Source organism: Lissotriton vulgaris, chromosome 7 (assembly GCF_964263255.1).
Source record: "Lissotriton vulgaris chromosome 7, aLisVul1.2, whole genome shotgun sequence".
NCBI classification, from domain to species: domain Eukaryota; kingdom Metazoa; phylum Chordata; class Amphibia; order Caudata; family Salamandridae; genus Lissotriton; species Lissotriton vulgaris.
The window spans coordinates 601545351-601572885 of NC_141695.1; the positions used below are offsets into that span (position 1 = coordinate 601545351).

General features: G+C 49.8%; 1 protein-coding gene across 1 annotated transcript in view; it reads left to right on the forward strand.

Annotated features, from left to right (window-relative positions):
• Window positions 1-27535, forward strand: part of FBF1 (Fas binding factor 1) — a 615519-nt gene that overhangs the window by 123428 nt on the left and 464556 nt on the right. The window contains exon 10 of the mRNA XM_086930722.1: window positions 25604-25717. Within this exon, the coding sequence (XP_086786848.1) occupies window positions 25604-25717 (114 nt within the window). The remainder of the gene's footprint in view (window positions 1-25603; window positions 25718-27535) is intronic.

A 27535-nucleotide genomic window follows, 5' to 3' on the forward strand; every position in this document is an offset into this window, starting at 1 on the left:
GCAAGAAGTAAAGAACTTGGGGGTTTGGTTGTACTCATCTTTAAACTATCGATCCCAAAACAAAAAAACAGCAGGGATCTGTTTTGGACTACTACGGGGGCTTAGGCCATTGATGGGCTTCTTTGATGCCTCTACACGTCAGCTCATCATTCAAACGATGGTCTAGTCCAGACTCAATTATGTCTGTTCCCTCTACTTAGGGTCTAATAAAGCAGAGGTTGCAAAGGAAACAAAATGCAGTAGCCAGAACCCTCCTAGGCTTGCGGAAGTTCTGCTCTGTGTCCACTGCTATCCGTCGACTCCATTGGCTTCTGGTGGCCAGGCGCATTGAGTTCAAGGCTTTATGTACCTCCTTTAAGGTATTGAAATTTGCCACTCCGCCTATTCTGGCCAATCTTCTTTCATCCTATGTTCCATCACGTCCCCATCACGTCCCCTTTGGTCAGAGGGCTAGCACTTGGTGGTGGTTCCTCGAATCCATAGAGTCCGGGCTGGCAGCCGTTCCTTTTGTTACAGAGCTGCCATGCTATGGAACACACTTCCTGTACAGATTCGGGGCCTTAACAACTATCTAGAATTTAGGAAGGCTATCAAGACTTTTCTCTTCCCTACTAACTAGCTGGTGTTGCCTTGTGTCAGTTTTTTAGGTCTCGTGGCGTTAACCGTGCGAAAGCCCGGTCTCGCCAGAGACCTTTTGTCAGCAACACAGCTTTCCAGGAGACAGGAGCTGGCCACGCACATCCCAAAATCGGCGATTGGAGCGGGCCGCGCGCGAACGCGCACGCTGTGGCCATCTCCTGTCTCCTAGAAAGCTCCAACACACACACAGCCACACCTCCCCCTGCATGCATGCGCACACACAGAGACACACACACGAGCGCACATACACGCACACACACATACAGAGACCCCCCCCGCCGCCGCACTTACACACACACAGACACACACACACCAGCGCACCTACACACACGCACGCACACACACATACAGAGACCCCCGCCGCACACATACACACACACACACACACACACACACACGCACCCCCTCCCCCTACAACTAAGCCCCACTTAGAGCCATTCTGGACTTCTGCAGCCTCCGCCGGGCTCTCCCTCGGGCATGGGAGCCCCGCTCTCAGGCACTCCGTGGGCGCGTGCACGGGCTTCCGAAGGCGGAAGTCTCGCCCCACGGAAGGTTTCGGTTTCGCTCACGTCTTTCTCCAGGTCGTTAAGGACTATCGCTATAGTTGCTGGAATCGCTGGGGGCGTGTGGTGAGTACCCTTCATTTCAGACACCTAAAATTACAACCACTGTTGCATATTTTCTTTTCGTCCCGTCTGAGCGTCGAGTCTGTGTGGTGCAGGTGAAGTCAGGGACGTATTGTTGAAGATACCCTACTGCAATACATATTGTTTGTTATGCGACCACAAATGTTAGTATTACTATGAAAAGGAAAATTGCGAACTTCTGTGAGCAGTTACAGAACGTTGTGGTTGTTTTAAGGAGTTTCTGGATGACCGTGTCCAAAAATGAAACCATGGACGCTTAACACCCAATCTCACAGCTTAACGCATTTTGAGGATTATCTGGGAGGGGGCGGTACTGCTAATGTGTAAAGTTGGAGACATTCAGGCGATATTAGCGCATCATAGTCCCGAAGAGCTGATAGGCTGTAGTGTCAGCACGTGCCATTGTCCTATTCAGCCAGCCTAAGTTTATGAAAGGATTTCTCTCACGTTGGAGAGCTGGAGCTCTGTTAGTCGAGGACAGAACCAGTGACTTTCTGTCAAGGGTTGGACAGGCAAGAGTGTACTGCCGCCTGCTATTTTGAATAGGAAGGAGAGACAGCGCTGATTTGGCACCCAGTGTTAATAGGGAGCGACGGATTTGTCTTTGAATTCTTCACGTGAGTATGTGGACCCAGCTCTCTGCCTCATCTCTCTCTTTTTGGGCAGTTTTTATATAGCGCGAAATTGACCCGAAGGTATTGGAGCTGTTTGCATGAGCACCAGTTACGTTATGTACGGATACATTCGTTATTTGGTAGGCAAAGGGAGATTTAGTGATTTGCCCAGAATTACAGTATGTTGAGCCGAGGCTCGAACCTAGTTCTCCTGTTCCAAAGTCGGCAACTCTGACCAGTCGGCCACATCATTCAGGTGTTCGTCACTGACAACTACAAGGACATTTTAACCTTCCCCAAGAACAGAAACATAGGAGCGTTCCCTAATAGCCTACACGTACATAGATTAAATTACTAACGTTCTATGGATCATTCTCCTTGTTTCACATGGCATTCAGACACATGTAAATGGATATGAGTAGAATGTCCTCTGCAGTGATGTATGTGTAACTTCCTAGACACTGGTTTTGGAACATGCAAGAAAATCTCAGTATTTCATCCTTCTGAGATAAATAGAAAACTTATAGTCTGAGTTGATTAATAGGACCATTGATTTACAGTGAAGCATTATATTAAAAAATACTTTTTTGGTAAATGAAAATAACCATTGTATCAATAGAGTATATAGTAATATGCTTTTAACCTATAAAAAAACTCACAGAGGTAGTAACACACGTTGGTTTAAGTGCTTTACAATGACACCATAGCACTCTTCAAAGGCCTTAATTACTCCTGAGTAATGCAGTGTCATGTCACAGATTATTGGTTATCGTTCAGTACGGGGTAAGGATTTTCTGTTGCACTATATGTTCCTTTCAAAAGCAAATTAAGTGACAGGCTTCTCTGTGTGTGAGAGACAGCTGTAAGTGTTACAGTCGCCACTTAATGCTGGTGGAAAACCTTGGGTCTGATTCACAAAAAATATAGAAATCTGCACTAAACCATATATTTACATCTACATGCGGATGCAATTTTACTACTTTCTGCAATTAACTATTTCTAGAAGTACAATTGGAAAGTTGCACAAAGCACGTTTCCAGTTATACTTCTGGGCATGTTGACTGACTATTCCGCGCCTCGTGGAATGCAGGGGGAGTCTGCAGAGGGGCGCGCGGCGTTGATAAAGAGGCAGGCTTTTTTTTTTCTTTTCGTCCCGTCTGAGCGTCGAGTCTGTGTGGTGCAGGTGAAGTCGGGGACGTATGAGCTGTGTGAATAATAACTGTGTCAGCCCCGTGCCTGAGGTGCATCATTAGAGCTGTGTGAATAATAACTGCGTCAGCCCCGTGCCTAAGGTGCATCATAAGAGCTGTGTGAATAATAACTACGTCAGCCCCGTGCTGAGGTGCATCATTAGAGCTGTGTGAATAATAACTGCGTCAGCCCCATGCTGAGGTGCATCATCAGAGCTGTGTGAATAATAACAGCTGTGAGCCCGTGGATGAGGTGCATCATCAGATCTGTGTGAATAATAACTGCGTCAGCCCCGTGCGTGAGGTGCATCATCAGAGCTGTGTGAATAATAACAGCTGTGAGCCCGTGGCTGAGGTGCATCATCAGAGCTGTGTGAATAATAACTGCGTCAGCCCCGTGCGTGAGGTGCATCATCAGAGCTGTGTGAATAATAACTGCATCAGCCCCGTGCGTGAGGTGCATCATCAGAGTTGTGTGAATAATAACAGCTGTGAGCAACAGCATACTCTTGCACACACTCTCACTGCTCACCAATTCAATGTTTGCTAAAAAATGTATGCAACGCATTGTCATACACAATTCCAATAACTCAAACTTTAATGCTGCGAGACCTATTGCATTGTAAATGCTTGTTCTCTCAGCGCCGGAACGCCCTTTATCTTGGGCAGCTGTTCGCGCTTTATAAGACACCTTAACATAACATAATCAATAGAACAGCAAAATAGTTGTCGAAAATGAGAAGTGCAAGGAAAGTGCTCATGTGCGAGGTGGGTAAAAAAAGGGAAAATCAGAAAAGCAGTAGTTGGAAAACATGGTATATTAATTTCACATAGACAGCACCGGTTACAGGATGCTGAGAAAGAGTAAACCAGTGTTACTTGGCCTGTTTACAACATAATTTAGTTATATTCTCCCATGTCCATTTTACAAGATGATGCTACTGTTATTTAAAAATGCATCATCCACGTGAGGGAAGGACAAGTATATTCCAGGCCAAAGAGTGAGGGGTGTCAACTGTCTGCCCCAAATTAGGCGATGAGGATGAATCTAAACCTCTGCATGCTGGTCTTCGTCAGGACAATGACAAATGAAAGAGAGAACTGTGATGGGTGCCTGAAAAGGCAAGCCAGGTCTGTCCAAAGGTCCCGGTAAGTGGGTGGTCCTTAGTATGAGAATGGATCAGATCAAGAGAGTGGGTGGTCAAATCACTTTGAAGGAACCGTGTTGGTTTCCGAAGTGAGTGTTTAATTGAGTCAACAGAATGACAAGTGAATGAGAAAGAAGTTTTCCATATAACCAAAGATAGAGGTAATATAAACAGATCCAATCTTCAGTAACATTAAAGTGACTACATGCACCTACGTGTGTCATCTTAAAACAGTGCCAAACTGAAATTGTTTTTCTTTTTCCTTACATGTTTATAAGCGAATCCACCTTAGTGGAAAAGACAAATATCAGTCAGTAAAATAATCTTTATTTCTGTCGTAGACCATAAAAGATACATACATACAATCAATATCATAAATAGTGTTAACAACATCATAAGAATAGGAACACAGTCCAGTTATCATTCAGTATACAGAAAGATAAAAAAAAATTAAAAATATAAAAACGTTAAAAAAAAAAGACACAGGTTTACCGATCTGGGTCCATTCTAAGGCATAATCTCTATAGATTAAATTTTTTTTTTTTTTTTTTTAAATTTGTTTTTATTGTTGCCATCACATGTTAATCATCAACGGTTAATCATTCGTCAGTGCAGCTTCAACATTCAGCTGCATCCAACCATTAGAGCAACTTTTCAAATTTTTAGTTTTTCCCCAAACTTATAACTCACAACTATAAGGGTCACAACATGTATTCCGTGGCATAAATCAAATACAGCATCTGCGTGAATAGAAGCATCGCAAGGCATTTTACATTTTCTATAACAAAGACATGCCTGCCAGTATTTTCAGTTCATAGGGCCTTGTGCATTCCGTTGTACCTAACGCCCTTCCCCTTCCCGTCACTCCTCCCTTCTGCTCCATATCCTCGTCCTCTCCTGAGCTGTCTATATCTTCGTCTACAGGCAGTGGCTCACAGATATCCCCCCTATATGTGTTCCAAGGTGACCATATTTTGTTCCACTTACGTGGGTTAAGCCTTTGTTGGTAGATTGCCCTCTCTGTCATCATAAGCATGTCCATGTTTCTGCACCACTGAGCCAGGGTCGGGGTTTCTTGCGCCCCCCAATTCTTCGCTATGTCTCGTTTTGCCAGCATCATACCAATGATTACCCATCGCTTCCCATGCGGTGTCAGATCGGTCGGGCCCCACACATTCAATAGGCAAACTCTAGGGTCAGGTGTGAACGATGTCTGTAAAGTCTGGCCGACCGTGCGTGCTACACGCCGCCAGTAGTCTCGTATACTAGGGCAGGCCCACAATGTATGGAACAGCGTACCCTCCTCCCCACAGTTTCTCAGGCAATACGGGTGTTCTGCCCTGTGGATTTTGTGTAGTGTTGTACGGGTGTAGTAAACCCTATGTAATACTTTAAATTGTACCAATCTAAATCGTGTGGATATACCCGCCTCCCTGGGCGATGCCAATGCTGCATTCCAGTTGGCCTCATCCAAGTCCCCGATCTCATCCTCCCAATGTTCTTTCAGCTTCACCAGTGGATCCGGTAAGTTGTTCAGCAATTTACGGTAGGTGAGGGAGGTAGCACTTGCCTCCATGTAGTCCGTAAGCAGTCGGTCCTCTAACGGAGCAGACTCCGGGACTGTCACACCTGGCTCTAACACAGACATGAGTGCGTGCCTAATTTGTACATATCTATATGTTTCATTCACTCCCAGATCGTATTGTTCCCTCAGGGTCGCGAAGGAGAGCACGCCATCCCTTGTCCACAGATCGCCTACCGTGGAGATTCCGATGTTTTCCCATTGGTCAAACCCTTTGCAGCTGCGCAGATTACCGAGGACCTTGGCATCCCATAGTGGTGTGAGTTTGGTAATCACTCCCTCCCAGGCCAGTCGCCTCTGAGCTTTATGCCATATAGACACAGTGTGTTTGGTCGGGCCTTCCAGCTTCGTCACCATTCCCTTATTATAGAGTGGGGCCAGGAGGGTGTTCGTGCCCAGCTGGCGCCTATCCGCCAGGTATGCCGGGTCGTCCTGTTCACCATGAATCCACTGGTTGATCACCTTAAGGTGAGCTGCCCAATAATACAATTCAAGGTTCGGGAGCGCTATCCCCCCGCTGTACCAGTCTCTAATCAATTTCAAATGTGCAACCCTGGCCGGCTTGTCTCCCCACAGTAGGCCTGACAACTGTGCCGACACTTGGCGGAAGAACGATAGTGGGACCATCGCCGGCGTGTTTTCCAAGACATATAGGAAGCGAGGCAGTGCCATCATTTTGAAGAGCGCCGCTCTACCTAGCAGTGTTAAAGGGAGGGTCTTCCAGTGGCGCACGTCCGCCTTCAGCCTGTCCAGCAGTGGCTTAAGGTTCAGGTCCAGAAAGGTCGCATGTTCTCGTGTGATTTGAATCCCTAGGTATTTGAAGGAAAAGGGTTCTACGGGCAATCAGTATTTAGGATCGGTGGATCTCCATGTATCATATAGAGTACTGATTTTGACCAATTAAGTTTATACCCTGATGCCGCACCATGTCTCTCACACAAGGCCAACAGGACCGGAATACCACTCGTGAGGTCTGTGAGGTAAATCAGCATGTCGTCAGCATACAGGGAAACTCTATCCTCCCAGTCGCCTCCCCACTGTATGCCCTTCAGCAGCTGGGTGGTTCTGATAACCGTGGCCAGGGGTTCCAGCACTAAGGCGAATAGCAGCGGTGAGAGCGGGCACCCTTGTCTCGTGCCTCTCGCCAGCAGGAGCTCCCTCGAGATGTGGCCATTGGCCGTCACCCGTGCTACGGGGTTGGTGTACAGTAGCCTGACCCATGATATGAATTTCGAGCCAATACCCATGTGTTCCAGAACCGCAAAGAGATAGCGCCATTCTACCATGTCAAACGACATTTTGGCGTCCAACGATAGCACCGCTGCCGGTTCCGCTAGCCGCGGGGCGCGTGCCAGTACCCCGTGCAGCCGTCGCAGATTGGGCGGTATGATCCGCATTCTTCAGGGGGTTTGCCGGGCTTTGGTATTGCAATTATAGTGGCCGTGCGCTGGTCGGGCGGCAGATGCCCCCGCTCCTGGCATTCCTTATACATTTGGAGTAAGGGTGTAGACAGCGTCTCCGACATGATCTTGTACCATTCAATCGGCACTCCATTGGGGCCTAGCGCTTTTCCTGGGTGTAACGCCGCGATAGCTACCTGTATCTCCTCGGTCGTCAGGTCCGAGTCAAGCTCGTCCCGTTTGTCCTGGGGCAGAGTACGGGTAGGTACTCCCATGAGAGATCCTTCTGCCATCTCCTGTGTGACCTCGAATTCAGGGGAATATACTGAATGGAAATGGTCTGCCAGGATTTCTGGTCTGTACCACACCTTCAGAGTCTTTCAGTTGCAGTATGGCCCTCTGTCCTCCCCGTTTTTTTTCCAACCAGGCTAGGAGTTTACCTGCCTTATCGCCTACATCATATATCCTGCTTGTTGTCGCCGCCATATTGTCCACCACCCTGCGGCGCACATGGTCGGCATGACGCTGCTGACACAGCCGGAGCGCGTGTTGTGTAACCCCAGTCGGGTCCCTCTCGTGGTCCTGTGTGGCCCTGTCAAGTCGCCCCTCCAGATCTAACAGTTCCTGACGCTGCGTGCGCTTATGTTGTGCGATAACGGAAATGGCCTGCCCGCGAAGAACCGTCTTGTAGGCTTCCCACAAGGTTGTAGGGGATGCCACCGACCCTGCATTTTCGTTGAGGTAAGATCTCGTGCCTCTTTTTAATGCCTTGGCTATAACAGGCTCTCTGAGATATCCTGGGTAGATGCGTCTATGGGTCCGTTCATGGCTGGAAAGAGTCAGTGTCAGCGGGGAATGATCTGAGACCCCTCGCGGTCTGATTTGAGTTTCAGCGAAAGTGAGGAGGCCACCCCCCAGCGTGAGGAGGTAGTCGATTCTTGACAGGCTGTCATGGACCGCCGAATAGTATGTGTATTGTCGGTCCTCTGGGTGAGACTGTCTCCATATGTCTACTAAACCCTGTGCTTCCATGAAGTCATGCAATCGGGAAGGCCCCGGTGATTGTGTGCGCACAGGGAAGCGGTCTAAGGAGTTGTGCCCACCGCATTAAAGTCACCCCCTATAATGAGATCCCCCTCTGGTAGGTCCAACAAAAATTTTCCCAGCTCTGGGAGAGCTATGGCGTGCAGTGCCGGCGAGATATACACCGAGACCACGTTTAGCGGCTTCCCCTCCCACTGCCCATGTATCGCCGCGAAGCGCCCCTGTGTGTCGATGTTAGTGGATTGGGTTATGAATCTGGACGATCGGTGCATTAGTATCCCCGTACCCCGGGACCCCTTTGTAAACTCAGAGTGAACAATCATGCTGTATCCTTTCCTATCTAGGGCCCGTGTCGCTGTGCCTGTTAGATGCGTTTCCTGTAGTAGGACCAAGGCGGGATTCAACCTCTTTATGCTCTGTAATACTAACCCACGCTTTATTTTGTCTCCCAGACCCCTCACATTCCAGGACATGAGGCTCAACGGGGTTGCCTGCCCTATACTAGCGTCCCCCCCCCACCATGCTTGAATGAGCGGAGTGTTCGTCCATGCTTGCAATGAGTCAAGCAGCTTGTGGAGCGAGTATGAGTGCTATGCCGTGATACCGCTACTCTATGCGCGTGTGCCATATGATTCCGGTCCTGACCCTGTAAACTAACTAAAAACCCAAAGCATGTCCTACCCCCAACTCCCCCCCCCTCCCTGCCCCCCTGCTTAACGGACTTAGAACTGCCCGCCCCCCCAACTCAGCAGAGTGCCTGACCCCAACCCAAAACATAGTACTTGCTCGCTGGGGTGAAGGACTCTCTGGAGTCAGCGGCCCCCCTCCATGGCCGCGGAGGCCCTCAGCCCAGTGTCCAAGGCGGCTCTGCCGGTCATCGTTGCAGTTAGTTCAATCAGACAACAGCAGTGGATCACTGTTCCCCGTCATCGCCCCCCTCCTGAATTTCGTTCAGAGGGGAATGTGTCTCCGCTTCCTCGCCGGTTGATTGTGAGCCCGGACGGGACCCAGCAGTGCGGTGTTTGTTCTGCCTGTTGGAGCGACGAGGGAGGCCCGCCGTCCTCCATCCCTCCAGCCATTCCTGTGCCATCTCCGGGGAATCAAAAAACCAAGTTTTATTGTCCGCCACAATCCGAAGCTTGGCCGGAAAAAGCATTGAATACGGGATTTCCCTGGCTCTCAGTTCTTTCTTTACTTCGAAGAAAGTTCTCCTCCTCCGTGCGACCTCCGCTGTATAGTCCGGAAAAAAGGCCAGCGTAGAGTTCTGGATCCTAATAGGGGGTGAGGTCCTTGCCGCCTGCAGGATGACATCCCGATCCCTGAAATTAAAGAGTCGTGCTATGATCGGCCTGGGGTTGGCTCCCGTTTTCTGGCGTCCTCCAGGGACCCTGTGTGCCCTTTCCACTGTGAAAAAATCGGAGAGTCCTTTAGGCTGTAGTTTTTGCTTGATTAAATTCTCTACATACAGGTCCATCGCCCTCGTGTCTTCCGATTCCGGCACACCTATTATACGGATGTTATTCCGCCTCGAGCGCCCTTCCTGGTCATCGAGCTTGTCCCGCAGTTCCTTATTTTCCTTCGAGATGAGTTCCATACTAATCTGCAGCTCCGACACGTCTTCCACCAAGGATTTGGTCACTATTTCCATATTATTCACTTTCTCCGTCATCTTGTGGAAATCCGCCTGTATTAGAGTGATTTCGGCTGAAATCGACCCCACCGTGGCCTGCACTTGCACTGTGATTGCCGGATGCCGAGGTTTTCCCCTCTCCGTTGTCGTCCGCGGGCGGGCGCTTCCGGTGTTCCTCTGCCCGGGTCAGTGCACTTCCTGCCGGCTCAACGGTGCAATCCACTCCCCGGCCTGAAAGCTTCCCCGAGGCCCACACGGGGTCCACTCAGAACTGGACTTCCCGACCACGGATTTTAGTCCCGCTAGTCTGTGTTTACCTGGGAAATTTTGCCAACGGATGAGTGTTCGGATTTCTTAGGAGGCCGCTTCAGCCGCGGAGCTCTCCTCCTATGCTGCCGCCATCGCCGGCTGCTGGCCACGCCCCCATAGATTAATTTTTTTAATATAAAAAGGATCTATGCTTGCGCCACATAGCATAGATGAAGCGCAAAACAGAGAATACAAGAGGGGTGGAGGTGTTACACTTCAGTATTCTGAGGGCCTGATTATGATATCTAAACCCCAAGTTTCTACAAAGTTGGACAAGCCAGCGCTGCCGAAGAGATGTGTACTTTAGGCAGAAGAAGAAAACATGGGCCTCAGTCTCTTCCTTGGCCCCACAGGCCGTTCATTCTACTGACTTATTAGATGACCATTTACAGGATAAGGCCCTGAGAGGAAGTGTGCCATATCTGAATTGCAAGTAAAGCTTTCTCGCTGCATTGGGTAAAACCTCATCTAGGAAAGGCTCAACTTTATATTCGTTTTTTATATTAAAAAACTGAAGTGTAAGTAAACCCAACCCAGAGTTACTAAGGGTATCCGTGATTCTATTCATGTGATACAATTTAAACAAATCAGCGCGCGACTACTCGGCACAGGCTACTACAGGGTTAGACCAAAGACCTGGTAGACCCAGCCTCGTGCTTTCTTTTTTTATAAAAGCAAACCAGGGCAATTTTTGAGTCCCAGGGAGACCCAATAACTCTTCGGATTCAGATCTAAAATGCGTCAGCTCAGGGGTTACCAAGAGTCAGCGCCAATAAGTTAAGGGCCGTAGGGCTACTTCTTCTTCTATTGGTCTAATGCCCAGATCCATTCTCCGGGGGATGAGAGGGGTACTAGTTGGAAGAGCCAGTAGTGATCTTAGAAAAAGATTTTCAGTCTTGCTCATACCTTCTACCGGGCGGTGACCCCACAGTTCCGCCCCATATAAAATTGCTCCCTGTGCTTTATAAATTTCTATAATGGAAGCAACTGGCTTAGAGGTGGATTCCCTATGGAGTTTTAGAATACCATCTGTGGTCTGAGCAAGTCTAAGTTTAGCCTTAACAAGTTGTGGGCCCCAACCCATTCTATTGGTAAGGGTGACACCCAAGTATTCAAATACAGTTACCCTGTCCAAAACGATGCCATTCAAAGAGGGATTGGCACAACTGGTCTTTGGTGGATTGCAGACCATAAACGTAGTCTTTTTCTTTTGTGTGTTAATCTCCAACCCCTTTTTATGACAAAAGTTGGCAAAGCTGACTAGGGCACGTTGCATTCCCATTGGTGATTTTGACAATAGGAGGGTAGTGTCAGCAAACATTAATGCCACCACCTGTTTGTTTCTTAGTTTTTGGGTGTTGATGTCTTTGACCCCCTTAAGGTGGGCAATTAGTGCATTGACGAAGAGACAGAATAGGGTGGGTGCCATCACACACCCCTGTCTTACTCCTCTATTGACTGGGAATTTAGGTGTTAAACCTCCCCGTTTACCACTCCTAACTTGGGCAAAATTTTCCGAATTAAGTCTCCTAATGATGTTAAAAAGATATGCTGGCATTCCCATATCCTCCAATACTGCCCAGAGTATTTGGCGGGGTACTAAGTCAAAGGCCGTTTTAAGGTCGACAAAATTTAAGTAGCGGCTGCCACCCTCTACTTTCAGTTTTCCAATACAAAAGTTGGAGCCTTAGTAACTGGTCAACCGTGGATGTCTTTTCCCTAAAACCGGCCTGATAGCGGCTCAAGAACAACTGTTCCTCCATCCAGATCTGGACCGGTCAAGAATGATACGTGCAAATAGTTTTTGACTTACATCGATCAGACTGATCGGACGATAGTTTGCCGCGAGTAGTGGGGATCCTTTCTTGAACACTGGTATGATCTCAGCACCCACCCAGTTATCAGGTATTTTAGAACCCTAGGTATAGTGTTGAACAACAAACAGAGATATGGAGCCCATATCTCTAGTTGGTCCTTATAAAGATCTCCTGGAATTTTGTCGAGGCCAGGCTCTTTACCTACTGGGAGTCTTTTTACAGCAAGTTCGACCTCCAATAATGTTATTTTGATATCTGATTTTTCATTGTTATTATAAACTAAAGGAGGTTTATCAGGGTAGCATTTTCACGCCTCATAGGTGTTCTGAGACATTAGCTGTGCAGAGGCATCATAATAGGGGTTGACTTCTACCGGAGGGGCATATAGCATCTGATAATGTTCAACCCATTTCTGCGGTGCGATATTTGGGTCATCAGCCTCTTGGTCATCCCTTCTGCCAGAACGTACTATTGTGCGGAATTCCCTCATATCCCTATTCCCCAGGGCGTTTTTTATGTAATCCCATTTGCTATTTTCCCAGTTCTGTTTGGCCTCAATTAACACTTTCTTGTACTCTAGCCGACTACATTTTATTAATGGTCTATTCAGGGTTTTAATTGAGTCCAGGAGTGCCCCCTTGGCATTCTTACAGTTGGAATCGAACCACGAAGAGGCCTTCCTATTCTTCCTGGGTTTGACCATTAATGAATTTAATAGTTCAACAAGGGCAGTCCCTAGACCTGCGTGTACATTATACATTTGATTAGAAATCACTTCCTGCCCATGATCTATATGACCACTTAATTCAAAGAGAACTCATTTTGTCTGGTGACTTTTTCACCGTTGGTCATTTAAGCCGCCTTCTGTCATTTGAGAGAAGGGCTATCCCTCGGTTATCCACTCTCCCCCATAGTTAAACCCATCTCAGGTAGGCTTAAATCAAGGACCAAAGCATTATGGTCACTATTGTGGTGTGGGAGGACCACAAAATCAATAACCTTAATACAAGTCCCTACTTCTACCATGATGAAATCTATGCGGGAAGACTGACCTGGACGGTTAAAAGTAGCATTACCCTCAGGGTCAGATTGGGCACGGCCATTACAGGCTTTCAAGGCGTGAGCCATAGTGATGGAATTCATTTGAAGGGCCAATTGTGTGCATGCCTTAATCAGAGCTATTTGAAGGTCTGGAATGGACCAAAGCGAATCCTCCTTGCTTGTAATGGATTCTATGATGCCAGGCAATGGTTCATATTGGCAATTGAAATTCCCCGCGACAATCAAAGTGCTCTCCCCCTGTACTGTAGAGATGAAATTATCTCAAATATCCAATGTAGGTGATTCTTTACCCATCCTAGTGGGGCGGGAATAGACATTAATAAGGATCAACTAAATTTGGACAGAAAGGAAAGTTTAATACATTGAAGATCTAGGGTTGGGGTATCTAGTTGCGTCACTTTGCATCCTAAGTGCAAACAAATCAGGATGGACAAACCCCCAAAACTGTCTACCCCTCTCACCAATAGAAGCCAAATTGTTAACTGACAAAAAGCCCAGCCTAAAGAAATCTTCCCTGACCCAAGTCTCCTGCAGCCGCGGCCAGTAGTGGGAGTACCTTCTGGGCGGTGACGTGGGGAGGGGGAGGGGCAGGGTGGGTGGTAGTAATGTATGGATTACGGACCTTAAAAGGTAAGTAAACATATAAATAAATAAAACAAATTTTGTTGCTTGCACTGCATCGCATTTGGTGATGCGGTGCACACAACGAAATTCGATTTATTTATTTATATGTTTACTTACCTGTTAAAGTCCATAACCCATACATTTCTACCCCCCACCCTGCCCCTCCCCCTCCCCACGTCACCGCCTGGTAGGTACTCCCACTACCGGCCGCGGCTGGTCTCCTGAAATAAGCAGACATCGTACTGATCTATAAAATGTCCCCAATCGGGGCAGGATAGTTTATTAGTAAACCCTGCCACGTTCCAGGACAGAATAGTACGTTTATTATCAAATGTCAACTTCCCTCTACCAATGTCCGTTGAGACCATTGGAACCGTAGCTGGTCCAATGGAAAGACTGATCTTATTTTCACTAGCAGGATTAATAATGTTATTCTCCATGTGTGGCCATGTAGGTAAAACAGAAGAAGGCTGATGCAATCCTTCAATTACACCATTCCCTGTTACGTTCAAATTTGTTAGAGTATCCCTATTTTGTGGATCCGTTCTCGTCCAGAGATGCTAATGACCTGACCATTATGGGTGGATGTATCAGGGGGGCATATTAGATATCTACCTGTATATAAGGCATCCAGCCCTCCCAGTCAATCTACGTCCTCCAGTGGGGCATATTGATTAGATACTGGGATACTAAAAAGGGGAACATTTTGATGGGAACTAGTAGGATTGTTATAGGGATTCATATCCCATCTCTCATAATCATTAGGAAACTGAGCGACGCCCACCCTCCGGGAACAAGGTTAAAAAAATCTAGGGTAAGGGCTCTGATAGTCGTGGGATGTTCCAAAGAAAACGTGGGTTGAAGTACTAGTCTTTGGATAATTTCTGGATGTCTAAAATGAATAATCACACAATCCCCACGAATAGTCTTTAGTGTGGAGCCCACCCAAGCAACCCTCCTTACCAACAAAATCTCACCTGCCTTATGGAAATTGCTTATTTTTAGCCAGCCAAAACAGAATCTTATTACGTAGTTCTAGCTGCGATTCTTTATACCCTTTCTTAAGTTCAGGTATTCCTGGCAGAATAATTACATCGGGGACTGCCGCAGGGGTAGATTGATTATGGGAAGACAGGGTTGTTGTGTCGCACAGACTCCTCCTCCTGCGTTCCCTTCAGCAGATGACAAGACACTTGCAGCATTGACAGTTGCATTTCTGCCCATTGGTGGATTGAAAATAGGGGGCGCCCTCACAATAGGGGAATTATTCTCCTCCAAACTTTGAAATGGTAATCGAACGGGCCCTTGTTCACAGGCTGAAGACCCTCCAATGTCATTTGCATTACATACTTCAAGATTTGAGAGAACTCGATCTTGGGGCAATTTACTGACTTAGATGGCTGAGTTGCCTGACTAGGAAGTTATTCCTGTGATATAGGAAGCCCATCGCTATGTAGGAGAGATGTAGCATTAACAGTGAGTTCCTGGTTAGGATGGGCTTGGGGTAAATTCTTAGTAGATGCAAGGTTCTGTATGTATTGGAGAATGGGGGCAATCTCTTCCCTCACAATCACTTTACACTGGGCTAAAAAGTCAACCACTAGAACTTGGGCCCAGGTGGGATAGGTCTGGTGTGGTAACGACATGGAGAAATTGGTCATAGGAGTTCCACTATTGGTTGGCTTCAAACTACCTCTAACAGACCCTCCCCTTGCCTTTTTCCATTTGGGGCCCCCATTACTGCCTTGTTTTCTTTTCCTTAATTTAGGCGCCATAGCAGTAGTGCCCTCAGTTCTAGACTTGATACCTGGTGTGGAAATATGTTCATTATTGGGTGAGGGCACATTTTGACAAATGTTCCAATAAGTTTGTTGGATTAGTTAAAGCAAGTAGTGACAGAGGAAAACAATCGGGCGTAATTGAGAAACGTCTTTCAGTCAGTTATATATTTTTTTGTCAAATCTGTTTATTGGCATTTGTGTTATTTAGGCATTACAACAAGTGCGTCGTTTTGAACATTACATCTATTCAGCTATGTCAAATTTTCAGTACATGAACACTATAAAATACCCGTGAGGCGCTGCAACGTTGTATATAAACAATACAAGATCAGGGTAGGTGCCTGAGCACATCCATAACGTAGGGGGCGCTGCCTCTGTGCTACAGCATTGTGTTGTGCACCAATCTAGGTGTCTGGTGTACTGCCCGCTTTGCACCCCCCTGTCGCTCAGCGTGCCCATCTAGTCCCTTGCCATCCCCTCGCCTATAGTGCTTCCCGCGGTATGTAGGGCGTTAAGCATGCGTTCCCAGTGTTCTGCCATAGGCTCTCTGCGAAGCCCTACTGTTTCCTCCCGTCTTATGGCAGTCCATTCCACCCGAGCCCACGCCTGAAGGGACAGAATCCATGCCCGCACGCTAAGCGGGTCGCTCTCCTTCCACCTCCTAGTGAGGAGGTGCGTCGCCACCACCATCCCCAGGTCCAGGAAGCGGGACGATACCTTGTCTTTGGGTGCGCGCTTAAAATGGTGTAAGAGGTATTCAGGCCAGTTACAAGGGATGATGAGGTCGGTGGCGGTGCACTGCGCAAGTAGCTATCTAATGTCCCTCCAGTAAGCGCACAATCTTGGATAATGCCACAGAAGATGGAGAAGATCTGCATTCACTTCACCGCATCTGGGACAGGACGCGTCAGCCCTGTGAAAGTATTTATTTATTAGGTCAGGAGTGAGGTAGGCCCTGTGCACTATGTAGACTTGAATTTGGCGGGAGCGCATATTTCTGGGGATACGTACCGGACTTTTAAGAATTTTCTCCCACTCTTTATCGGCTATTGCTCACCCTAAATCCCACTCCCATTTGCCACGCAGTGGGGCCAAGTCCAGCTCCGGGGGCGCTCTCAGGGATACAGCGAACCACTTAATTAGATACCTATCCCTACCCATGACATGGAGATATTGCACGGTCAGATGTTGTTGAGGTTCCGTTGTAATATCTCCCCACCTAGCCGCCATGCGTGCCATGAGGGAGCGGTGCATCAGGAACCCCCCGGGGGAAGTCCATCTTCAGTGACTAGCGCCTCGTACTGTAGCAGCGTTCCATCTCTGTATAAGTCGCCCAATGTCTGGATGTCCGCTTCATGCCATTGCTTCAATATGTGGCGTGTGAGAACCCCCTCGCCTCCTGGCGAGCCTTCCAGCGGCACTGCAGGGGCGTAAGGGAGCACCGTTCTCGTGAGTGACAGTACTCTGCGGACGCATTTGAATGCCACCACCAACAGTAACGGGATGGGACGCGCCGGTGTCGCCAGTGGATGGAAAAGCGCCGTGACCCGTATCCAGGAGTAGGGCGGCTCGCTCGTGGCAGTGTCTTCTCTCCCCCTATCCGCTAACCAGCGGGCGATCCATTGGAGCTGCGCCGCCAGATAGTAATGCTCAAAGCAGGGAGCGGCCAATCCACTTCTGTCTGCGGGTAAGAACAGTTTCCCAAGCGCCTACCAGTGCCGGGACCCTCCCCAAATAAAGTCGCGCAGGACCTTGTTAAGCATGGAAAATTCTGGAGGCAGGTATAAATATGGGCAGATTAGTAAAATGATACAGGAGGCGGGGGAGCATGACCATTTTGGCCAGGGCCTCTCTGCCTGTGGGCGTCAAGGCGAGCGTGGACCAGAAGCCGATCTGGTACTTGAGCGCTGCCACCGCTCGTCCTTGGTTCCCGTCAAAGAGGTCAGCCGGCTGACGGTAGAACTGGACCCCCAAGTACTTAAACGGGTCTGTTCTCCATTGGACTCTTGTGCCATGGAGGTGGTATTCTAGATCGTCTACCTCGTTGCTGAATGCATAGAGGCAGAACTTGCCTGCGTTTACCCGGAGCCCCGATAGACCACCAAAGCGGCTCAACAGTTGGGCCAGTAGATCCGGTATGCGGCCCACATCCCTGACATATACCAGCAGGTCGTCAGCATATAATGACACTTGGTGAGTGCCGTCGCCCAGGGGAATGCCATCATCCAGGGTCCGTCTCATGGCCTCTGCCAGGGGCTCCATGGCCAGCGCGAAGAGTAATGGGGACAGGGGGCACGCACCCTTGTCGGGTGCCCCTGCCCACCGTCACAGCCTCCGAGACATATGGTCCCAGCCGCACGCGAACCACAGGATCCCGGTATAGGAGGTCCACCATCTGCAGGAAGTTTACGTCCGGCCCGTATCTCTCCAACACCGATGACAGGTAGCCCCACTCCAGACTGTCAAATGCCTTTTTCCAGGTCTAACACCAGGCACCCTGCCATAGGCCAATCCTTCGACGCCTCCGCCGCTACCCTGAAATATCTCCTGAGATTCAGGGATGTGGACCGCATGGCACAAACCTATTTTGATCTGGGTGAACTAGGTGGGAGACCGTCGGCGCCAGGCGATCTGCAAGGATTTTGCCAAAGATTTTGTAATCGGTATTAAGCATTGTCAGCGGGCGGTAGGAGCCCAAGGCTGTGGGGTCTCTGTCAGGCTTGGGTAAGGACACTAGAAATGCCTCTCGCAAAGACGGTGGGAATAGACCTGCGTCTATCGCTGCATTATATAGCTGAAGGGGCCGGGGTGCTAGTATTTCTCTATTTGCCTTGTAGTATTCGGCTGGCAGGCCGTCAGGCCCCGGGGATTTCGCGGTCGCTAGTGCCTGAATTGCATCTCCCACTTCCTCTAGAGTAAGCGGGCCATTGAGCAAGGCCTTCTGTTCTTCAGTGACTATGGGTGGTTCAACTGAATCCAGGAACTCCGTTAAGATATGTCTAGGGCCAGTACCTCGGGCCTTATAAAGTTCCCAGTAGTGGTCCCTCAGCGCCCGGTGTATTTCGCGCAGCGTATACACCACTGCACCTCCCCCTGTGCGAATGGCACCGATTGGAGCGCCACGGCCCACTTTTGTACCAGCCAGGCCAATAGGCAGCCAGCTCTATCCGCCTTGGCGTGTGTCCTGGCCGTATGCGCCGCGTAATTGTGCAATCTAAGTTTTTCAATTAGCACTGCATGCTCACCATGAAGGTCACTGAGCCTGGTCGAGTGCTACCAGTCCCCTCGCCTTCCCTTTCGTATCGCACGAGCTCGAACTCTAAGCGAGTCAGGGAAGCCGACACTGTGGCACGGTTGTTCCAAGTGGCACCTATACAATGCCCGCAAATAGTCGCTTTGTGCGCATCCCATTCCACCATGGGGTCACTCGCTGTCTCCTCATTCACTTCAAAGTAGGTTAGGATGGCCGTGCCCAGTGAGGGCCGGAACTCGCCGTCTTCCAACGCGGCTGGCTGTAGCCTCCATGTGGGTACCGGGGCCCAGTCTGCTTCCCAGCTAAGTTGGAACCATAAGGGGTTGTGATCCGAGTGTGTCCTAACGAGGTATTCCGACCTAGCCAGAAGCGGGAGCAGGGACTGGGAGCCTATAATGCTGTCCAAACGGACATGCAGGTAATGGACTGGCGAGCAGTATGAGTACATTTTGTCTGTAGGGTGCTGTACGCGCCATAGATCATGCATTCCCTAATGTGCTAGCCAGTCCCGCAGAGCCTGTGCCAGCGATGTTGCTGCCGCAGCACGTAGGGGCGGGAAGGAGCGGTCTAAGTGTGTGTCAAGAACCATGTTAAAGTCTCCACCGATCAACCAAGGGAGACTTATATACAGATGAAGAACCTGATTTAAATTTGCCAGAAAGGAGGGCTGATCCATATTAGGGGCATATAAAGATCCCAGTAGGACCTCCTGTCCGTTTAGCCTCCCCCGCACGAGGGAGTATCTCCCTTCCGGGTCCACCTGAGTATCTTCGCATATAAAAGTGACCCCAGCCCTCACCCAGATCAACGTGCCGCGCGCATGTGCTGAGTATGTTGTACCGTAGATCTGTCCTCTGCAACACCTACAGAGTCTATCCAGTTCTATCTGGGACATGTGTGTCTCCTGCAGGAGCGCGATCCCCACCTTGTGGCGCTGCATATAGGAGAAGACAGAGTAGCGGCGTGAGGGGGTGTGCATACCGCGGATGTTCCACGTCATGATGTTAGTGCATGCCATATGTGTGGTCGTATGGTAGCCGCCCAGGGATCAGGAGGGGATTCCATGCGGGGCCATGGGGTAGCCTCTCGGGTGGGGTACTCTGAGTGCCGCTTACGGAAACATAAACCAGAACTAACAGGTCAACAGGATGGGCGAGTTCCCAACGGGGCATATGTCCGAACCAGAAAATGGGTCTACCTCTTAATGATACGTTTTCTTAACGCAAAGTGTATGCGGTGAAGCGTGCAGCCAACAGTCCAACCAAGGGGCTCCCTTGCCTAGGGCCATTGTACTTCTGAGAAGTGCTTGGGTTGGAGCAATCTGGGTATCGCGCAGAGCCAGTGTGAGTCACCCATAGAGGCCACCATGCGCGCCTGTCACTGAATATCACCTATTCCTAAGCTGGGAAGCGCGTGCATTGTGTGAGCTATGCATAATCGCAAGACTGCACCAGCTAAGGGAGCCAGTAAAATATTCTGGCAGCACATTGCAGCAGGTACATAAAGGATACATCAAACAGGACATTGAACACAGAGTCCGCCATCTGACCATCATATTTCTGCATCCAGTCACATAAGGAGGTCAGCTGTCTGGGGCGTCACCACGGGTAGGCCAATGTCCTCCGACATCTCGGTAGATGGTGAGGATGAGCCGCTCACGTCCTGTCCACTTTGCTGCCGGTAATCTGAACTATATTAACAACAACAAGGGACCCCAAATCAGTTAGCAGGGGACCTCGGGGAACTTACTTTTTCAAACAACAGTGGTCCCATGCATTCACGAATATGAGACAATAAATATAGACAGAATCAGTTCTATATTTTGAGCGACATGTCCAGCCGGACAGAGGTCTTTAAGTTTACTCAATAAACAAATAATCCGTACAATTGGAATACCTTCAACTAATCACCAGTGTGGTACACAAGCCTGTGCCCAACACTAACGGATCAAGTACAAAAGGTAGGTTACGAACATACAAGGGCTTTTAAGGCAAACAAACGTTTTCTGTATGAAATACAGTTGTACAGAGAAATCAACACAGCACCATTACATTACACTGCAATCACGTTTTGTATAAGGTGCTAGACAGGTCGACGGCGTTTCGGTCCCCCTATTAATCATAGGAACCATCATCAGGACATTTGAATAATGCCTTAACGTTATTAGCCTCTAATTGCCTAAGGAGGGAAAAATTGGAGAAAAAAAGGATATATACATTGAGTTACGAAGGACTAAAATTGTTTTAAATCAAGTGACTTGCGGTGAAGGTGAACCCATTCTCTTAAAGTACCGTTTTGGACAAGAACCGTGAAAGTATAGGTCGGACATGTCGCTTGGGAGGTGATTTAAATACGAAGTTGTTTGACCTAAGTGGTTCAGATGTGATTATCAAATCCAGGTCAGATTCAAGGTATGCGCAGGTGGTGAGGAAAAACGAACTGTTAAAACGGACAGTGAATAAAAAATGGTGTGAGCAGTCGAAAACCGCATATCGTGCCTATATGGTGGGAGGCGCAGCAAGGTTGACAAGCCGAGTGTTGTCGAGAGTGCGGAAAAAAGTACGGGTGGTTAGGGAGACGGGATAAGCCTTATAGCGAAGAGGAGTTAGTGAGAATAGATGCAAGGCTTACCCGGACACTCGTGTGTGTGACCGGCAAGGAAGTGTAACCTGTATTTGGTTCAGCAGCCCTGAAATAAGGGAAGTTATTAGAGAGGGAAGGGCAACCAGTGGTAAACAATTATGCGCTGGTTTACCGTGAAGATCATCTTACCAGGATCAGGCGCGTTTTGTACCGCGTTACAATATTGTATTCTGACGGTGCCAGGATAATACCTGTCGGAGAACAGGAGCCATCAGTATAATGCGGCTAAGAACGTGAACGAGGGGAAAGAGCTGCGGGCTGCTGGGAACTTACCGGGTTAGTCGGTAATTCAGTATGTTGCCTGGCGTGCTCGGTCGGATGACGAGAGGAGTTAAAAAGGGAGATGAGTGGAGCCGATTGGTCTAAATTCAGGGGGCGTGCCGGGTCATCAACATAAACAGCGGACACAAGAATAAGCGGCCATGCTGGGTGAGGAAGAGTGCATACCGATTCTGAACAGCCGACTGTATTTGCCGCCCCCAGCGTTGCAACCGCCTCCAACACTTCTTGCCGCTCCTGCCGCATCTTTGGGCTGGGTGCGACCTGGCCTAGGCCCGCTCCCCGCCGGGTCCCCCTCTTCCTCCTCCTTCTCCTGGACGCTGCTCTTGCCAACCGCCCTCTTCCGGGCCCGTGGGTCTCGTCCCCGACCATTGCCCGCTCTCTTCTAGCCAGTCCCAGACTTCCGATGGGGCCTCGAAGAAGCGCGTGCCCTCGTTGGTGACCACCCGCAGGCGGGAGGGGAACAGCAGGGAATAAGGCAGCTCCAGTTCTCGCAACTGCTTCTTTACTGCTAGGTACTAGCCTCTTCTCCTCTGCACTATTGCTGTGTAGTTCGGGAAGAACATCACGCTGCTGTTACCCACTTTGAGGTCGTCCATCTTCCTGGTTTCACGGAGTACGCGTCCCGGTCACGGTAGTTAAGGAATTTGAAGAGAAACGGACGAGGCCGAGCCGTGGGCCGCTGAGCCTGCTCCGGCACTCTATGCGCTCTCTGCACCACAAAGTGCAGGGACAGCGTCCCAGGCGGCACAAGTGTCTGCAGCCATGCCTCCGTGTACTGCTCAGGGTTCGTTCCTTCTTCTCCCTCCGGCAGGCCTACTACCCGGACGTTGTTGCGCCGGGAGCGCACTTCCGCGTCCTCCTCTCGGTCTTCCAGTGCGTGAACCCTGTTGATTAAGTCTTGCAATGCTGAAGTGTGGCTTTGCACCACAGGTTGGAGTTCTTGGACCGACTGACGCTGTGTGGCAACTGACTCCGACAATTTACAATGGTCCGCGTGCAGTAGCATGAAGTCGGATGTGACTTTGTCTATCTGGGCTTCTAGGGAGGTCTTAGTCTGTATCAGGGTGGCTCCAATGCGCTCCACTGCCGCCAAAATGGTATCCATCTTTGCCGCCAGGGCGGCCACGGGCTCCATGTCTTCCCGCCTGCGCTCCAGCGTGGGGCCTGGGTCGCTCGTCGCCTGCTGCTTCGTTTGAGACTTGTCCTGGAGCCGGCCCATCACGATCTGCTGTGCTGTGGGCATCTAGGGGGTACCTCCACCAATCCGGGTACTTGCGCGCGAGTTGCAGGATGGAACCAACTGGGTCGGGTTTTCACCGTTAGGGGTTGTCGCCTAGAGGCTCCAGGGCAGGCCGTCGCCCAGTCCAAACCGAAGGCGCTGGTACGCGCGCCCCCCTGAGGGCGTGTAGTCTCCAGCAATGACCCGCACTGAGGGATGTATCAGCTCCAGTAGCACAGAAGATCAGGCCCAGCGCAACCGGCACAGCCCCGAACCCCACCAGCAACAGCAGTGGGGCACAGCATCCCAGTTATCCCAGGGGCAGTGACCGCCCGATGCAGCAGTGTCCAAAATGGCGCCTGTGTCAAAATGGCGCCCAGGCCCAGTCGCACCCAGCCTCCGTGTAGCCGCGCGCAGGGACAATGCGCTTTGCTGTGTCTCGTTGCCTCTGCCGCCCTGCCAAATTTAGCGGCCTCCGCCACCTTCTCATGCCCTTTCCTGACGCACCCGACTTGGTGGAGCGACTCACCGAATCAATGGCCAGGGTCCTGTCAGACTTGATGTGGCTATGGTGCAGGACGACCCCCAGACTTGTCCCTCAGTCATCCTTCAGGGGCCTGGTAGTGTCTGCAGTGTCACCCGGCAGCTCCCCATGCCGAAAGTAAGGTGCCCGACGCCTGGTGCCTGTGCTGCCTCCCGCTGGGCCTACTTCGGGAGCAAGGCACCTCCTCTCAACTTGTAGCCTCTGTGGCGGGCCTCCCTCGGTGCCCCGTGTGGGTCCCGGTGTGTCGCCGCCTCCCGCCCGGGTCCTCAGTGAGCCTCCCGGTCGTGCACCAGTGTCGGGGTGGAGCGCCGCAGGCTAGGCCCCAATCCCGCTCCTCACCGTTGTCCTTGCTGGCGCCGGCAGATGTCCGGGTCCCTGCCCCGCCGCCTCCCTTGCGGGGCAGCAGTTCAATGCGTGCACGGGGCCGTGGCCCTACCACAGCTCAAAGGGGGCACACTCAGAGCCGCTGGGGAAGCCTTAGCAGTCCTCCACCACCGGTCTCTGGCATTCCAGGGTCCGCCACCTCAACTTCCGCCGTACCCTCAATCGCAGGCTCGGGGCACCGTCCAACCCCTCCGGGCGCCGTCCTCTGCTCGCCTGCGTCCTCCAGGTCCGCCTGCGTCCTCCAGGTCCGCCTCAAAGGCCCGGGGGCCCAAGGCAGGGTCTGTCATTCCTGGGCTTGCCCCTTGCTATGCCGCGAGGGGCTCCTGAGGGTGCCGAGACTACCGCAGTTCAAATAGGGCATATGCAGAGCCGCTAGGGGGCCTTAGCAGTCCTCCGCCCCCAGGCTCCGGCGCTCCAGGGTCCACCGTCTCCGCTTCCGCCGCTCCTCGGTCACAGGCGTGGGGCACCGTCTAACCCTTTCAGGCATTGCCTTCTGTTCGCCTCTGTCCTCTTGGCCCGCCTCGGTCCACCGCACTCCGCCTTAAAGGCCCGGGGCCCAAGGCAGGGTCTGTCGCTCCCGGGCCTGCCCCTCGCTGTGCCTCGGGGGCTCCTGAGGGCGCCAAGACAGCAGCAGAGTTTCAAGCCCTTGCCAGCCGTTTAGCAGCGCCGGGGCCCGGTCACCATGCCTCCACTTCTACTGCAGCAATCCAAGCTTTGCCACGTCCCTGAGGCTCCCTGGCATGTCCTCACACTGGCTCCGCTTTGGGTGAGCAGAAAGTAGCACTTTAACAGGAGAAATGAAGGAAATTAGGGGCCCTGTGGACAGAGCTCTAGCAAGTTGCATCCGCCATGTTTGGCTGGCTGGCCACGCCCCTCTTTCAGTCAGTTCTATTTCGGATGTAACAACTCCTATCGCCTTCTGGAGCTTTAAGTCAATCGCTGTGGGCATTAATGGTGAAGGTGGATTAGACTTTAGTCCAGACCGTTTGACTGCACAGGCACGTCTCCCCTGGGTACGTAAAGGGGGATTTGGTGGGGCCATCACGACAAAAAATTGTTTCACGAACTGTGGACCAGCCAAGTGGCTTAACAAACTCACAGTACGTTATACTTGGTGAATAAATCTGTCGCCCCGGGATCCAGAAGTTAGAGGGGTGGCCCAGGCCAGCCTCTTCCAGGCGATGACGGGCGGAAACGTGCCCGCCCTTGTCCCGGGCTTAACCGGCGCGCGTCCCGCGCTGCATGGAGCCAGCAGCGCTTATGTGGAGGCTCGGGGGCGCTGACCTGCTGTCATCTGGTCGCGCCCCCCGAGAATGCTGGGAAAGATAGTCCCAACACGAAGGGACAGCCGTTCTCCTCCTGGCACTGCAGGTAGGCACAGGATGCGAGTTAGGCTGTTCCCGTCGCAACAGGATGAAGAGTAACCACGCCAATCCCCTCACGGCGGCAAAGATTGTCAAGTACTTGCAAGGAAAACGATTCCTACATTTGATATTAAATCGGATAATTAAAATAGTATGTTGTTATGCTGGTTCAGACTCATAATTAATAATGAATGTGAATATATAGTTTATACTGTGGCTAATATCTTGTGTTCAGTATTCATAGTGTTCTATCTTTTAATCATTTTCAATTCTTGCAACTACAAATATCTGTAAGTAGCAGACCCTCTTGTATGTGAGAAGAGGTTATGGTGACAGGGAACTTTTGAGTGTTGTGCTGTATTTAGTATTTGTGTGTCTGTGCTCATTCCATCTCTCTACTCTAAATCTTTGTGTCTTTGCCCCATAGAGTTTGATGACCCTTTGGCTGGTCTCTTATCTGATGAAGAGGACAATACTGCAAAAAAACGTCAATCAGTTACATCAGCAGTTTCTGAACGTGCACCAAGTACTGCAGTCAAGGGTGAGAAGAGCGATACTTGCGAGTAGGGGCAATATAGTGCTCTTTCCATATGATCAGTATCCACTCCAGTGTGTAATACGATGGGTATGAGTCAATGGAGCAGTGTTCCTACCTATGAATGCAAGCTTTTGGCTGCTAAAATATATGTCGATCTAGTCTAAAGATGAAGGGCACATCTAAGGAATTTTCTTGCTGTTGCTCAAAGGATTAAACCTGTCCTCTTTATTTCGTCACTGGCATGTGACTGCAGCAAATCGATATGCACTCCCCTTCCTTAAAAAAAAAATCTTGCAAGGGTAATATATCTATGAATCAATGTGAGACATGTCACCTTGGGCCAATGATGACCAGTGGTTATTGCTTTATTTACCAATGGTGTTCTGGAACCAGAGTACTATTGAACTTCAGCCCTAATAATCAAGTACCTTCTTTAGCACTTGACTCTTTATGGTAATAAAGCAGAGCTATATACCCATCCATAACTGCTTGTGCGGTTAGTTCTTTACTTCATAAAGGAGAAATACTTTAATATACATAAGAAAAATACATTGCGCATGTGAAGAGTATCAACAAAAAACAGAGCTATTGAGCCAGAGAAAGATAACCTCAGATTCCATTATAGAGTTTGTGCACTAATCAATATAGTTATTTAGCATGGTGTTGGACACCATTTACTATTGAGTGAGAATGAGTACCTGAGCATGCTTGCACTTTTGGAACTTCAGCTTTAGCATCAGTCCTTTCCCAAAGATAGTGAAAAACTACCAGTAGCTCAGATCTCATCTCATAAAATGTGCACTTCAAACTAGCATGGTCCCTCCTGCTTCTCTTCAAATCTTTTCCTTTATTTATTCTGCTGAGAGTTTGATTTACATGCTGTTGCTGTAATTGTAATGGTCTTGAAAGCACCTGTATGAACTACACCAGTCCCAAGGAGTGGCCCACAGACCCACTTCCATATCGGGCAAGTGCCCCTCTAGGGTTGGTAGACAAAATGATAACGTGTAGACATGCAGGACCAATGTCTGGCTCCTACAGACTGGGCACAGTAGATGGAGTGTTACTCATCCACTGGTTAGTCACAGGGAGTAACAGCTGGTTTTGTTGTAATTAACTCGAATATCTGTGAGGTTCAGCTGCTCAAAACTCCTGAACAACGTCGAAAGCAGAATATGTTCAACAATACTGAATCAGCGTGACGTCCTCCAGCAAGATCACTGGAGGCAACTGGAAGGTCCACAAAGCACAGATGGGTTCAGGAATGAAGGCGGCTTACCCTCCTCAGAAGTATGAGGTGACCGGTCTTTCCGTGGGCTCATGATAGTCATTTGAGTTGATGATAAACTCAAGCAGCCTGCCTGACTGAGACCTCTTAGCCTAGCGCTGACATTGTTCCACAATTACTCCCACAGAATCTCTTTAATTACCTGAGTACTCACAGGCGTGCAGCCTTGCTAAAAATTGAAGTCCAACATATTTTCCACAAGCACGTCTTTCCTTACACAGTACAAATCCAAGTAGCACTTCCTCGTAATCCTGTATCCAGGCTTGTCCCTAGTCTGAAAGGTACATAGTGAGAAGTTAAGTGCTATCTCTGTACATTCTTCCACAGCTCTACCTTGAATGTCAACCAAACCCTGGTCAGATAAAGAGACCTGTTATGTATGGTCAAGGCTTACCAGTGTCAACATTTGCAACCTCTGCATGCGGGAGACTATTCCAGCCATAGAGGAGCATGCCTTCTGTATGAGAGTACGTTAACATAACATAACATGTGTATTTGTAAAGCGCATGTTCACCCGGGGGTCTCTTGGCACT